General features: G+C 41.6%; 3 protein-coding genes across 5 annotated transcripts; 1 reads left to right on the plus strand and 2 right to left on the minus strand.

Annotated features, from left to right (window-relative positions):
- Positions 1-66: 66 nt before the first annotated feature.
- On the minus strand, positions 67-7,002 carry H257_15240 (hypothetical protein; the record flags this gene model as incomplete). Of its 3 annotated transcripts, none has more annotated exons than XM_009843263.1 (18): positions 6,530-7,002; positions 6,204-6,339; positions 5,844-6,042; positions 5,672-5,726; positions 5,495-5,587; positions 5,298-5,405; positions 4,495-4,672; positions 3,723-3,924; positions 3,262-3,361; positions 2,468-2,769; positions 2,179-2,346; positions 1,448-1,550; positions 1,237-1,328; positions 1,034-1,099; positions 807-949; positions 642-739; positions 150-213; positions 67-88 (listed from the first exon to the last, which is right to left on the minus strand). In XM_009843263.1, exons 1-18 carry the CDS (start codon positions 6,972-6,974, stop codon positions 67-69), a joined length of 2,574 nt encoding a protein of 857 aa, XP_009841565.1. In that variant the 5' UTR covers positions 6,975-7,002. The 3 variants fall into 3 exon arrangements, with proteins under 3 accessions (XP_009841565.1, XP_009841566.1, XP_009841564.1); XM_009843264.1 differs by having other exon boundaries at positions 2,468-2,772; XM_009843262.1 differs by lacking the exon at positions 6,204-6,339.
- An 816-nt stretch (positions 7,003-7,818) lies between these two features.
- H257_15241 (hypothetical protein) lies at positions 7,819-8,559 on the plus strand. The gene has a single exon (XM_009843265.1). It carries the CDS (start codon positions 7,896-7,898, stop codon positions 8,523-8,525), a length of 630 nt encoding a protein of 209 aa, XP_009841567.1. The 5' UTR covers positions 7,819-7,895; the 3' UTR covers positions 8,526-8,559.
- Positions 8,560-9,894: 1,335 nt separating this feature from the next.
- H257_15242 (hypothetical protein) lies at positions 9,895-16,019 on the minus strand (the record flags this gene model as incomplete). Its single annotated transcript, XM_009843266.1, has 13 exons — positions 9,895-10,221; positions 10,804-11,106; positions 11,225-11,307; positions 11,638-11,845; positions 11,973-12,047; positions 12,374-13,306; positions 13,908-14,019; positions 14,115-14,343; positions 14,830-14,982; positions 15,126-15,173; positions 15,273-15,424; positions 15,476-15,649; positions 15,712-16,019. The coding sequence occupies 13 exons, from the start codon at positions 16,017-16,019 to the stop codon at positions 9,970-9,972; spliced, it is 3,030 nt and encodes a 1,009-aa protein (XP_009841568.1). The 3' UTR covers positions 9,895-9,969.
- Between the last annotated feature and the right edge of the window lie 283 nt (positions 16,020-16,302).

The following is a 16,302-nucleotide window of genomic DNA, read 5'->3' on the forward strand; positions in this document are numbered from 1 at the left end:
ATATATATATATATATATATATAGAAGTTCCCACCTGATTGTTTGAAAACGAAGCTTGCATGTGATTCAGATATGCCACCATAGCGGTCTCGATGATCGGGTACATGACCATATACTTAAACGAGAGCAAAGACGTTGTTAAGGCACACCGGCCTTCGCGAACCAACGCCACCACGTCCTCGATCGATTTGTCACGACTGGTAAACGGCGCCACTACCCAATATACATTGGTGTCAGTGGCAATAGTATTGTATAAAATATATTTCAGTTGTATTGTATAAAATATATTTCAGTTGTATGTGCAAAGTGTTTTTTTACTTCATCCCTTTTTCAATTATTTAGAAGTAATACTAGAAAATATCTTCATAAAATGCACAAACAGAGGTTGATTTCTGACTTGGACACGTATATAGAAATCAAATCAAGTGACAGTACAATCCGGATACACAGTCCAAAACGATTGGACGGGGGTTGGTATGGGTAGAAAGTGCATTACTTGTACATGTGCACGTTTTAAACACAAATATATATATATATTTCAAATCGAAAACCACTGCAAAAAATAAGATTCCCAATACCAACAACGTGGCTTATCGACTTGAATATATATATATATATATATATATATATTTGAAGAGTACCAATCGATGCTTCGGCGTCGGACAGGGCCAGGCCCACGTGGGCAGCTTTCAACGCCCCGCAGTCGTTTGTACCGTCCCCAGTCATACCCACGAACCGTCTACACATTCATATATATATATGAGGATTCAAGTGAAATATATAAATATTATCATATACTAAAGTACCCTGTAGACATAAGCCGGCTAACAATCCAAGTCTTTGTATGGGGTTTGGTCCGAGCGAATATTTTGGTTTTTTCCACAAGCTGTGTGAGAACCATTGGATTGAGCGACGAAGCTTGAGCTACGTCCAAGGCGGCCCCAGTAATCTAACAAATATTAACATATTAATATATATATATTGATTTTTGACTCTTGAAGATATATAATAATGATGATACATTGGGACGTACAGTGAGATCGAAATCCAATTCCAACAACGTCGTGAGGTCGCCCACAGGTAGCCACGTCATGGAAGTCTAATACAAGATAGTTAACGAGTTGTCGTTTTAGGTATTTGGACTTACAAGGTATTTATATTTGGAATATGAATATATATTTTGATTTTTAAGAATATATATTTTGACTAGGAATGCAAATATGTACATTAACGTACTGGGTACAGCTGGTACATGATGGTACCATCAGAGGGCGACACATCCAAGTACAACATGGCTGTCGTTAGGCGCATATTCAACAGTCGCGCCACTACAATCCACAGATTTCATATTATATTCAGGCAAAGCATTCATTCTATTGGAAGATATCTATATAATGTATAGTAGAATAACACTATAAAACGAATCGTTCGAGTTTTAGAAGTGTACCGTGCATAGCTGTGACAGCGTTATCGCCTGTGATGATGCGCACGTCGATATCCCCAGCCTCGAGGGTTTCAATAACTCTTCGAGATTCAGGCTTGACATGGTTCTATATCGTAAAACATAAATATATAAGATCAATTAAATAAAATACCGTAAAAATAGCCCCACAATCGGAAAAGTCTGTTCTTTACTCACTATATAATTCCAAACAAACCACAACACTATATCCATAGATTGTCCTCAAATCGATATTCGTAACCATTGAAGTCACCAGTAGAATCGAAATCGATTTGATAAATCGAGTTGTGAGAGAATGTACTAGCCAATCCAATCACATTTTGTAGATTATCTGCCATAGATTCGCTTATTTATTTGGCTTGGGAACAAACAACATTATAGAATATATATACACTACTAATACTGTATACTACAGTGACTGTGTAGTAGTTAGTATAGTGTATACAGTACACGAATACATTGTAGCAACTATCAATTTTGCGAATTCAAGGGCTATGGTATCAAAAGATTAAACGTTTAGGTCATTTATGGATTCGACTTTTTCCAGATATACATCTGTAACATCTATCTACTACACCAAATCAAAATAGGATAAGTCAAGGGGCTATATCTATTTGGGTTGTTTTCTAGTTTGTTAAAAATGTAGTTAGGCTCAATGGTCCAAATTTGGGTGCAAAGGATGCCAAAACCAACAAACAGAACAAATCCGTAATTACCACAAATAGGAGAAAGCCTAGAAAGTGCATGTCGCACTCCACTTGTGCGCGAAATGTCGTGGATTCCAGCGTGTTCATTCGTTTCATAGCGAGTCCCATACAGTACAAGCCCTGGGCAGTGTATTGTTGAACCATCACGTGAAACGTGGCTGGCACGTTCGTACAAATCTACCAGCAAAAATATATATATGAGGTATGGTTATTAGTTTGCAGATATACAGGCATCGGATGAAAAAACACAAAATGCCACAAACAACGATATATATATATATATATATATTGTATCGACCTCGGCAATGGCTTCCGGAGATCCCTTGGCGTAGACGCGCTTTAGACTAGATGGTTCAGTGGACACTTGCACTACTACCGACGACCGCTGCACCGCCGCATCAAATGCAAATCGACGGATATACGTCAGCGTAACATGAGCACAAGCCTCTTCTTTAATATCCTCATGACGAGGTTCTTTGGTGAGTTGATGGGAAGTGGCGTCCATCGTATAGTTGGAGGCTGCAAACATATCTCGATCCAGCGAATAACCTGAGATATGTCCATGCTGGTCCACGCTCAAGTTATGACATGATGCCAGCGCTACTGGAAAAAATATTATTAATATTGTGCTTTCGAGTGAAATTTCGTGTTGTGGCGTGGTTTCTCGTTGGAATTTAAATCGATTTGATTGGCTACCTCATATGAGCTCAACATTATGAGCCAATCAAAACATTTTCAATGCAATTCAACCAATCAGATCGATTGTGGATCGGTTTGGTCGGCGCGATTCAATTGCACCCCCTCCCCAAATTTGTATTAAATCGACAATATTGAGATTGTTAATATTTGGCTTCATCGCACTTTGATAGAATAGAGCATTTAATCATTGATATATGTCGATGGATGTATCATTAAGGATATATATATTATTATTATTTCACGATCACGTATCCATAGATCCTCATATACGATATGATTGAATAGAATGTTTCAAACAACGGTACATGTCTTTGTTGTTGACACGGATGGATGATTCGTCAAGGATATATATATATATTATTGAATGAAAATATATATGTAGTATTGTATTACCATATTCCAAGTCGAGATCGGACGGGTGTGCTGTGACGGGCGACCCATCGCACACGTCCACGCCTTCAAAGTCCAAATGGTCGCTCGTTAACGTGCCCGTCTACATACAGTAGTATATCATTCCTAGTAACATACGTACGTACTACTAGTAATAGTAACACCTACTAGTTAACAATCAGTGTATAGACCAGACCCGTGCCAATCAATTAAAAGCACTACATATCGTCCGTACACAACCATATCCCGATATACCCATCCAATGTCCAAATATATCAAATGGCATAACTTACGATGCTACAGTAGTAGTCCTACAAACTACTAACTACCTACATGTATATATACATATACAAATACATCCAGGTCAAAGTCGAGTCGTCGTAGTAGTAGTAATACTACTGCTACTATTAGTCCTCGTACTTCGGGTTTATCTGTTTATAGCGTCTACTTTGTTGTTATTGTACCTTGTCAAAGCAAAAGCAGTCGATATGCCCTGCAACGTTAATCTTTTGCGCGTCCAGACAACACAGACGCGCATGCTGCAGCCGCGCCAGGGAAAAGCCGACGCCGACCGTTAAGATCATCGGCAGCGCCGCTGGAATCGCCGTGGAAATCAAGTCAAATACGGATATAACCAGCTCCCCCAACGTCGACTGGGCTTGTACCCTATAACATCAGCAAGAGGTCATTTAATCTTTGCATCGAATGAAGCCTTTGGAGTACAAATTGTGCATGTGATATTGATAATAATTCGATTTCAAAATGAGCTGGGGCTGCCAATCGAATCGACGAAGCAAAATCGACGGACCAATGTAGCCAATGAAATTTCAGAAAAAAAATAACTTTCGACCAATCAAATTGCAGGCGCATCCGGTGCATTGTAATGCTTCTCCATTTCACAAAGAGATCTACATTGTATCAGCCAGGAGTCACAGTGAGTATATTTAGTTCAAGTAAAATTGGCTTTGGAGTCCATTCGCCAATAATACCAGTGGATCTCATATCATCTTGTATACAAACTATACAATATTTAGTATATATATATATCAGGTTTTGAGGGACGAACTGACAGAGTCCTTTATATAGGCAGACATTCACCAAAACGTGTGATTTGATTGGCTTGGACGATTCTTTAATCCATTCTCTTTAGATATTCGAGTCTTTGCTCGATTTGGCAAATTATATATATATATATAATAGTGTCACATCAAAGATATTGATGTAACAACAACGTACGCGTCGTAGATGCGCTGGAGGCTGGTCAGTCCGGCGACGATGGACAGACCAATCAAGTACCGGTAGCTATCTGTGACCAATTGAAACGGAATCGCGTCGGGGTATAGAATTTGCCGAAATAAATCGCCTTTAAAAGTGGAAAACCCAATGCGTGTGACCACGGCCCATACATTGTCCCCTACTAAATTGATCAGAAACGACAAGGTATATATTGTGCTTTCGAGTAAATTTTTGTGTTGTGGCGTGGTTTCTCGTTGGAATTTAAATCGATTTGATTGGCTACTTCAGATGAGCTCAAAATTATTAGCCAATCAAAACCTTCTCAATGAAATTCAACCAATCAGATCGATTGTAGATCAGTTTGGTTGGCGCGATTCGATTGCACCCCCTCCCCAAATTTGTATCAAATCGACAATAAGTGCATAATAAATATATGCATTCGATGCGTCCTAAGAACGATGTGGGCTTGAAATCACGACGTCAATATATATAAAAAAGTGGATTTTTTTAGTTTTACTGTTAATCCTATTTCTGTTGTAATTATGCCCAAAAAGTCGAGCAACTTTATATGTGTTTATCGCAAGCTCAATTATAGAAAATAATTTATCGCAGAGAGACGTTAAGTCACACGAAATTAAACGAGTCCAATCAACAGCCTTTTTTGTAGACATACACAACTCCATGTGATCGATATGCAAAACGACATCAAACGTTTCCAATTGGAGACCACGATATATATATATAAATATATATATATATCCAAAGGTTAAGCACAGAAATTGCTTGAGAAATTATTGACGTACCATTCACCCGAACAACCGACGAGCCAGCGTACAATACACCACTTTTGTGGCACTCGAGGACTGCCGTGTTCGAGTCGTCGTGCGCACTCTGTTTGGTCACGGGGATGGCTACAATATCACATATATTATCCAATAGAATAATATTTTTGTGCAGCATATATATATGTATTGTCGTGGAATAAAAATGTACTACACACCTTCACCAGTCAACGACGATTCATCTGCGAGACACTCCCCCACCAACACGACCATGTCCGCAGGAACCACTTGCTCTTGCACCAGCACAATATCTACAAAAATATCATATATTGTTAAAAAATATTTTAGAATAATAGTATCGATAGATAGGTACTGAATTTTATTATTCAGAATACCTCCAACAACTAGTGCCGACGCCAGCACCAGTACAATACGTCCGTCTCGCTTGACCTAATTTTACCGTCCACGAGAGTATATATAAGATATATACAGTATATGGACGTCAAACACCATATGACAAGATGGGCATGGCTAGTACCACTACTAGTAGTAGTACTAGTACAATACCTGGACCGTGATTGAACAAGCGACAAGCGCTTGCATTTGACTGGCGTTGGTCACTTGCGTATACACTTCGTAGGCGATGCTAAAGATGGACATGGCCAGTATGGCTAATGCATATGTGACATATGCTTCTTCAAGCCACAACGCCACGGAAATCAACTGAAACAGGTAAAACGGGTGCACGGTCTTTTGAAAAAGAAGCCTATATCATAGACATAAATATATTATCAAACTATTTAAAACATCACGATATATATATATAGCGATCGTGGTGTAAAACAAAATATGCTTTGACTTTCAAGGATATTGATCAAACAGTTGGATATATACATATATATATATATATATTTATAGAGATATTACTGCAAGACTGGAGGCGACTTGAGATTCATAGCATTGGGACCGTAGAATTCCGTGCGATCAGACACCACCGAATCAGCTAACCCTCTTGAAACGCTTTGAAACACAGAGCCCACTGACTCGAATAGCATAGCCGGAACTAATCATAAAGGAGTATTACAGTATATATATGTAAATATATATATATTAATAGTTGGGAAAGAAAACATACATTGCCATGACATCATAATGGATTATATATATATATGGTAGCTGGGGAAGACATTGTCCATTGCCATGACGAAATGGTAGCCAAAATGACAAAGATACATGGATATATATATACTCACCTCGTTCGAACGTTCCTGACTGGTGAACAAAGAGGTATCGCTGGCTCCTGAACTCGAAGCTTCGCACCTGCCCTGCGACATGGACTGCGCACTCGTGCATGTCACCGCCACTGTCTCGCACCAAGACGACATCGGCGATAGCCAACGACCGGACGCGCACGCGGGCCACATACGTGTACACCTGCGGCCACCACGTGGTGACAACCCACATCACCCCCCCCGACGCCAGGCATACTACCACGTACACGGCGAACCACACCGTCGACGACCGAAAGCCGGCGATGGTCACGTATTCAGACATGGACGTTCCAATCACCGATAGATCACGTGGTTTGATCAACGGATCGCGCTCGGTGTGTCCCATGGCGGCGATGTTGACCGTGACGGCGTCACATGCCAGCAGCCCCCGTCTCGGATCCACGTCAAGTAGCGCCGTGCGTGACATAGTACCTGTGGTTGTGATGAGGTTGACAATTCGCAGCGGATACGACCAGACACCACTTTGGAGCATTATCCGGATACGATGTTCGAAGTTACAGGATTTGTAGTCGGTTTCAAGAAAGGCAGGAAAATACTTTAGCAACAATTATGTGGCCTAGGCTATGATATGATTACATGTATTACTATGAATAGTACTACTATTAATAGTAGTACTACCGACTAGGATTATTACTAGTATGAATAGTACTACTAGTAGTACTACCTACAGTACTCTACCGGTACTACAGTAGGAACTGTACTACGTAGTACTAGTATTACTACTGTTACCGGTAATACTGTACGGGTTCACTGCAAAACCCCACAGCGTCGCGATGGTCGAATGGTACTCGAGTTTGTTTCGAATAAACCACGACCGGGCAGGGTTTTGATGGAGTCGTCGTTGATGCTGTAGTAGTTCCCAAGGAATCCATTCAGCCAGTAGGGGAATTGGTATGAAAGTCTTATTCAGACGATTGATCGTTCGGTCGGCCCCCCGCCTCGGGCTATTCGGGTACAGGTGTATGGCGAATGTGCAGCTTGAACATTTCGAGGCTGTTGCTTTACATTGTGTGAAGGTCTCCAGTAGGATTTATCTAACGTTAAGGAAATTTAGTGAATATGACGAGTCAACCACAGAACTCGGTGCAATTTGAAAGATATACTGTAGTACTTGACGACCCTTTGTTTGTTTCAATTGTTTATGTCCAATCAACAAGCAAGATGGTCATGATTTTCACCAATGAAAAGCTTCTATTTCTTCATCCAAATTTTCAATCCCTCGCATACTGTACAGTACATTTGTACCGTGTGTGACAACAAGAATGAGTGCCGTGTCCATCATGCAACAGTCACACAAGGTAAAAAAGCCCACAACTCAAACATCACGATGGCCTCGAAATCAAACTACATCACGATGGCATCTCCTTCCGCCACGTCATTTGAGACACCTGACGGCGCGTCCACACCTACGGTTGCAGTGGCCAAGCTCCATCGAGCCAACCGCATTGCGATGATCGTATTTCTCCTTTGCAGTATCACAGGGGTGGTGCTATGGTACGTCTTTGATACGCCAGTGGGCCATTTTACTCGAAGCCCCCCCGCCAACACTGCTGGGGCATGCCACGCCTGTGCCCTGCTCAACACTACCACCAACGCCGTGAATCGCCACCAGTCGCAGTACTACTACTTCAACGAACCAATCTGCCCCAAGGCGCTATTCCCAACGGCGGACACAGATATGATCTTGTGCAATCGAGCCGTACCTTGCTGCTGCCCTGCTACGAGCGACCACGGTGGCGGTGGCACGTATAAGCTCACTTGTCAAAATGCGACAGAGTGCACGTGCAAGTACTGGAACTCGCGAGGAGACTCGACGTATCTCACGTTATTCGTGGATGCAGCGCTGTTCATGTTCTTGCTCGTGTTGATCTCCATCGTGGCGTGTATCTGGGGGTGTTGCTGGAGTTGCCAGGTCAAAAAGCTTCAACGCAGTGCAGACACTGTCAACTCTGTGTAAATACATTAATATGAGTACCATTTAACATTAGACACTAACGTAAAAGTCCAATTTAAGGTGCTCGATCCAATTTAAGGTGCACTCGAATTAGCCAATCAATTCCTACAAAGGCAGTTTTTAACCTAACCGCCCAAAAAAATGCAAATGGATCTCCAAAGACTAAGCTTAAAATCAAACCGCTGAAAACAAGCGGTCCAATTTAAGGTGCACCTTAAATTGGACTTCTGTTTTCAGCGGTTTGTGTAAATGATAATGAATTATAACAGGAATCAAATCGCATTCATAACTCCCGAATAGGCCTGGATTTTGGCCCCATGTAACGTATTGTAGAATTAGAATCCGATACCTACGAGTCGAGTTACATGCCTTCAACGGCAACGCTTCGGAAAAAGTGTTCTTAAATTGGACTTTTACGTTATAGTTTGGGCAACATCACCAAGCCATACTGTACAAACTCCAGAATTGTGGCTACTTCATCGCGGCGTTTAGTAGTAAACAATATAATAACTAGCTACGTCGATAGGGCACAAAACGCACAGTATTTGTGAAGCGATCTGAACGCTGGACACGAGTTGTATTGAAGCTGTATTTGAAATGAACTTGCACCTCCCAAGAAGCATAACACGAGTGAGTGGCTGCGAATATACATACTACTAGTACATACACAAGGTTTATCGTATACTGACTATTGTACAACGATATGCTTGATTGCGTACTTAGTATTCTACATTTGAAAATCGAAATGTTAGTGTCTTGAGCACACTGGATGTTCAGCGCAACTATCCACATGATTGTGGACTTGCAAAGGTGACCAGCACCCCCCACTGCCAGATAGACAAGTAGTTCATTACAGTGTGTGTACTGGCACATTGCAAATCCTTGCGGCCAGGTTCGTCTCACAGTTAACCAATGAGAATCATGTATTTCACAACGATTGTGATATCTAGTCACGAAGTTGGCCAATCAGACTTCCGTACTACTCAGATTATTGTCCTTATTTACAGCTCGTACAGATTCTGCGATATTTGCGTGAGTACTACCATTGCCTGGATCGGATGCCGGAGCTCGGCTTTTGCTGTCGGTCGTCCCAACAAGTTGGTTTTTGATACTAACTATAGCCAAATCCGTTGAACTTCCCGATTGAATTCGACAAATGAGGTTGAGAATATCCTGGCAATCAATTTACTTCACTACCAACGAGAAATGCCAATTAATCATCGATTCATATAGCTTGGCCCATGCAAATATTCATCTTCAAATGTGTATACCATTCATAGCATAAGATACAAATCTGACTCAAATCGATTCTCAGCGAAAAAGGACAACACTGTACGCAAGTTTGTTTTGAGCATCCTCTTGAACAGATTGATGCAGTCGATATGTATTAACACATTAGCCCATTCTGTCCAGTGTATATATATTATATATATAGACTAAATGGCCCTTAGAATCCAGCGGTCTCGTCTACGACAGTGGCCAGATGGGACACTTGCGCTTCGTACACGCTGGCATGGCTGCGGTGGCTTTTGTCACACACTTCAAATGCCCGCACTTGCATTGCCTCCAGCTTGACCGTGGTCCCGACCTTATCGTGGAGGACGCGATTGTGCGTTAAACTGATTTCTTTCACGTCAAACGCGATAAAGTGGCCGTTCAAAACCGTTCCAAAATCCACCGTCGCAGGCGCCGACCACGTCTACAACAAACAAGTGAATTCTTATTATGATTCGTTTTTATAATACTCTACATTCCACCGCTTTAGTATTATATCGACTAATAAAGGTTTAATAGCATAAATCACTCAGTCTACAAACGACCTAGTCAATTCTACTATGCAGGAACCAACTGATGCCAACTGTTACATTTCATATGGACCAACGATATGTTTCGTCTAAACTGGGAGCGATATGGAGCAAAAATATCAACACCATCCAAAATGTATGTACACTAGAATCGGCAGCCGCGAATAATTGAGCCAATTAGAATGCAGGAAATCGTAATTCTTGTATGACTTTAATTACTGTGAGTGGCACCACCAAAATTCAGTACAGACCATCAAGATATTTGTTGCGAATCAGCACACAAGTCCAAATTTTGGGGAAAAAGACAATAAAGTAATGTATTGCATCGCTCTAGGACACTGTACAATGTAGTTACTCATCAACCACACCATATCTCAGACACGAAACGAACTAACTCAACTAAAAATAAACTAACTGTAAACCAAGAGCGACTGTCCAAGGTCGACCATAGTTTGTCCAAGTCAAATTTTACATACCGAATGTTCGTGAATAGCAAACAAGTGCGTGAGGCGGAGCCGAAGGCATCGGGGACACTTGACTTCGAGCAACGTTAACCCGACGTTCGATGGGAGGCGATTCGCCCAATCAGATGTCGTGGTTTTGGAAGGAAAGGTCGTTGATTGGTTGAATTCGGTCAACCATACCAGGGGACTTAAGTACCGCCGGTGCATTTCGAATCGCAAGGTGGCCATGGCAGGATCATGGGGGCCCACGCTGATAGCCACCGATCCCCGTACAGTCAGCCCTTGGGTTGGGGTTTGGTTGTTGGCAAACTCGAGCTATAAATATATATATATATATTGTAAAGGTAATGCATGTAAGATCTAGAATATATATATATCATGATATTGGTTTCAATAGTACTGTCCATTGATTTATATATATATATATTCATACCGTTTCTGTTTCATTCAACCGCTCGTTCACACCCTTGTGGTCGTCCTCCAACAACCGACGGTGGACCATCACTTCCAACGACCCTGGAGAAACATGAAATATTATTAATATATATATATTAAATATTATACCAATTTTAAGCCAATGTGAAATATCAACACTTCATACTATCACTAGTCGAAACGTATCGAGAACACCCATACATACACACAAATTTCCGTTCGTGCCATCATCACGTAGGGTCGTCATCACAACACACAACGTCAACCAAGGATAGTGTACGAAAACGAAATAGCCATTATGTAGTATATATATATACTATATATATTTTTATATAATAGCATTCATATATATATATATATATACTATATAATAGCATTCATATATATATATATATATGAATGGTATTTTACCGTCTTTCAAACTGGCCGCGCCTTGGGCTCGGTCTGTGATGACGTTGAATTGATTGGACTTGTCTCGGATATACGTGGCAATCGTGATGGGCACGTAGTTGGCTGCGACCTTTTCTTCTTCGTTGTGCAGCGTCAAGTTCCAAGTCTCGCGGTAGTCTCGTACGCGCTTTACAAACTCCAACCCGTTCGAATCCGTGTACCACGTTTTCTAATTAAGGTTTGAATATATAATATATATTTATATATATAGTTGACAGTCAGTCTATTTCAGTTATTAAATATATAAACTAATATATGTACATATGTATATATATATATAGTAGATAGTTCGTTACCTCGGACTGGATGGACGTGTCGAATCGAAGGATCACTTCTTTTCCTTGGTGGTCGTCAATGGGAATGGGCCCGACCTATGAAAAATAAAGGTTATATATGAAAATGTATTAAATATTCAACACGACTTCGAAGTGAATTCGATATATCGCCCACAAGCTCCAATCATTGACAACCTCCATACATTGACAAACTTAGTTTAAATATATATTATAAATATCATTGTTTTAAAGCGGCGTTTGGTGTATATATTCAATCACATGATGTCCATTCAACACACCCCATATCTATAGTATGGTATCTCACGTAAATCCCTATTCCCCACCAGCACCCCCCATAACCAACTAAACAACCACCGTTTAATTTCAAAACCGTCCACTGTATCGCATATAGTTGTACCGACCGTCCACTCGACTTGCACAGACACATCATGGCGACTTAACTTGTACTGCAACGTTCCCCACGACCCAAATATAAACACACACGACGCCACAAGGTCGTTTGATTGAGAATTGCACTCGAACGATGTCACAGATGGCAACGGGTGGACAGCCGACGTGTTGGGGTGGAACACGTACGCCCCCGACGAAAACGATACATCGGATTTCGCAAACGCTTGATAATACATGAGCGATGACGTAATATGGACGGTCGTATGCGAAGCCTTGTGAGTCAGAGACACAAGCGACCCTGTCGCAGTGTTTATGGTCATCTCAACGAACGCATTGCCAGTCGATACGAGTGTGGACTCTGTCGCAGATGAATTTGTTTCCCATTTCATAGGCTTGGCCTGTATCGATGGAGACGACGGTGGGGGTGTTGTTGGCGGGGAATTTTCCCTCTCGACGTGACCGTGAACGGACGGTGGATGGGAATTTTCCTTGCCGGGAACGACGTGGTACGCCACCCAGCCCAGCGGCGGCAGCAAAGTTTCAACCACCAACGTGTTGGGAGCTTGGTGTTTCAATGGCACTTTACCGTACACTGACACAAACGGCACCACGGCACTGGGTACCGTCGAGCCATTGGCCAATCGAACGTGCGCATTTTCGGCCCGAAACGGCAACGTGACAGTGTACGTGTGTACACTGGTCAAGTGATTGTACACGACAAACGTGAACGGCCGTAAGGTGGCACTTGGAGCGCACACACTTACGTTCGCCAGCAGACACAACGCCACTGATTGGCTGTGGAAGAGCTGGCTGAGCCGGGCGGTACCGCTCTCGACACCTTCCGACACCCGCAGCGCATAATCGTTTGCGACGAGCTGCTTTTCCGTGCCAGTGATTGCATCGTGATGCAGCGACAGTCCCACGGTTGCCGCCAAGTGGTTTACCTATGAAAAACATCATTGAAAGATATATATATATATGCATTGTCAAATCGAGTAAAGTGCCAGATCAATCGCACGACGTTACTGTCAAAGAAGGAAAGCTATATTATATTATTATTTATATCAGTATGACGATTCATTTATGAACCAATCTAGTATTTAACAGAGAACCACCACCCAAGCCAATCAAATCACGTTCTGGTGCGTGCGTTTCAGCAATCCAAGGTTGTGATTCAGTTTAGTTTGGCCAAACCTGAGATATACTAAACATTGTATAGTATAGAATAGATTATACAAGCTTTAATAAGGTCAAATACTATTGGCCAATTGAATCAAAGGTCCAACTGTGAGTGAAATGCACGATAAAACATATCGAAAACCAACAAGCTTGGGGTTGCTAACAACGCAATCCTGCATCGTGTCCAATCGTTGGTGATCATATATGTATGTCTCTATAGATTGCAATGAAATCGGACTCCAATGTTGCTCATAATATTTATATAAATCATTTCAAAATATATTATGATTCCAGTGTTTGTTCCTCATTCAATACATATATATATATATATATATGAACAAGAATTAAATCGTGTGTCGACCGTACCGAGCTATGACTTGCATGCGTCCACACTTCCAAGTGCCGGACCGACTGCAATAACCCGTTGGCCACACGGACGTACTTTTTAAATGTCGGGCGACTGGAAAAATAGCCAGACCTATCAATATTATATGAGCGAATACTTGGATCAATGGACAAAAACGCATTATATATATATAATTATATATTTTAAAAATAATGCCACATCCGTACCAGTACCCAAACCGTTCGTTGGCATACGGAAAGAAGTCGTCCGTTTTGATGGTCCACTGAGTATGTTTGTCCTGGAGCTTCAAGTCGGTATAATGGCCCAGGGTTGAGTACAATACGTTGAGTTGGCCAGCTTGGTTGGAGTAATGTATCAACTTATCCATATTTTTAAACCACTTGACCGCATTCTGGTACTCCATGTCCATGCCCATGGGCCAAAATATGTGGTTGCCTATCGTTGTGTGTTTATTATAGACGATTGCATACATGGAATATCAATAAAATTTACATATATATATATATGTAGAAGTCTCTTTCAGACATGTATGATATCACGTTACAGGCCAAGGATACACAATGTCCTTATGCCATCGTCTTTCAGGTATGTATGTAAATACTTTAAAATACGTAATTACATATATAGATACATGTATATTTAGCTAAGATAATCGTTTTCAAATACTAGTATAAACGAATGGTGTCCAATCCAGATGAAATCGTCCGATATTTGCACAATCAAGTCAAGTATTGTATTGTCAAAACCGTTTTAATTTGGACTTCCGAGTAGGATCGAATGAATGTGGCAAATGTATTTTGGAATGTCCTAGCCAATCAAAACGCATCCACGATTCTCGAATCACCTGCCAAGTCCAAATTTCGCTCGAAAACGACAATATATATATATATATGCTACCGTCAAGTGATAATTTCTTGATACCTTTGGTATGTCGAGCGCGTTCCAAGCTCACTTGGGCAAATTCTTGGATGCGCCTGCACACGTTGTTGTCGTGCAAGTACGGGTCGTCCTTGATTGGTTCCTCATCTCCAAAATTAAACCCGCCAGGAGCGCCATACCCATCTTGTATCATTCCTAACATTATATTTGGCGGTATATAGTCACAACGTTGAGTCTTACTACCATACAATAGGGTAAAACATAAGCAAGTATAGAGTACGTTAAACGACGTTTGAAACTGTCTAAATATAGTAGTAGCGACATTTGATTGGACGAACCGGTAAAGATGGACTCGTTGCGCGATTCGGACGCTTTCCAGATGAATTCTACGTTTATCATTTATATTTCGTACGAAATAGTAAAAGTAGTTTCCCTTTGATAGGGATTTTTACTATCGTGGATAATATATATATATATATATTTACCCAAGTCTTTGTTATTTTTACGATAGTCATAGTCTTGATAGTCCATTCGAGCAAAGTACAGAGCGTCAAAGCCAATGCCTGCCGACAAGAGCGAGCCTTGGGTCGATGAATGGCCAAATGGATCGATCTGCCATCCAATGCGCGGGATCACACTAATTCAAGGTTAAAATGAGGTGAAAATTCTCTGAAACTAGCTCATGTACCCAAATTCATCCAGTAGAAACTTGTGGCCAAAAGCAGTTTGATCGAGCATCGTCGTGTAGTGCGGAGTCGCTTCGTCGTGCATGACCCATCCGCCGTTGGCCGACAGATCCAATTGGCCGTTCTTCACGAGTTGCTTAACTAGTTGCTTGGTTTCTTTGGTCTGCTCACGCCACCTACATGTAAATAGCATTCACAGTCCATAAGAGGTGTGTATATGAGTACTTTTTGTCCGTACCAGCGCTGAAAGAATGCTTGCTCCACATACATGAAGCGGCGGTTCGGGTCCTTTTGCAACTCGGTCACGACCGTGTCCAAGATGTAGTCGACTTCTTGCGTAAAGTACTGGTCTACGGTGAGCAGCCAGCCAGGGTCGTCGTGGGTGTGGGGAATCAAGTGCACGTTGAGCTTGTCCGTCGAGATCGTAGGGGTCGTGTTGTAGTGCCGATCGGTGGGGAAGTCGGGCGTCCAATGGCCGCACGATGGCAGCGGGATAGCACGCACTGCTGATGCCAATGCCGCCGCGATGGGCCACACATGCATCATGGTTGTCACGAAAGATCGCTGATGTACTTCGAAGTACTTTCGAAAGGCAGACTACAGTATACAAATTTCAAGAGGCGATGGTATCCGGATAATATGCGGAGTACATCAATATAGAAATTCGATTGACAAGATACTTGTCGCTGATTGGCTGAAATCCATTTTCGTTTTCCACAAACACTGGTTTGTTGAGAATGTTGGTAATTCACATTGAAATAATCGGCTCCTCTGTACTAACAGTGTAAAGTTTGCGTGCTGCGTATTGTGTATTCAACACTAAATTGGA

This window comes from Aphanomyces astaci (assembly GCF_000520075.1).
Source record: "Aphanomyces astaci strain APO3 unplaced genomic scaffold supercont1.68, whole genome shotgun sequence".
In the NCBI taxonomy this organism is placed as follows: Eukaryota; Oomycota; class Saprolegniomycetes; order Saprolegniales; family Verrucalvaceae; genus Aphanomyces; species Aphanomyces astaci.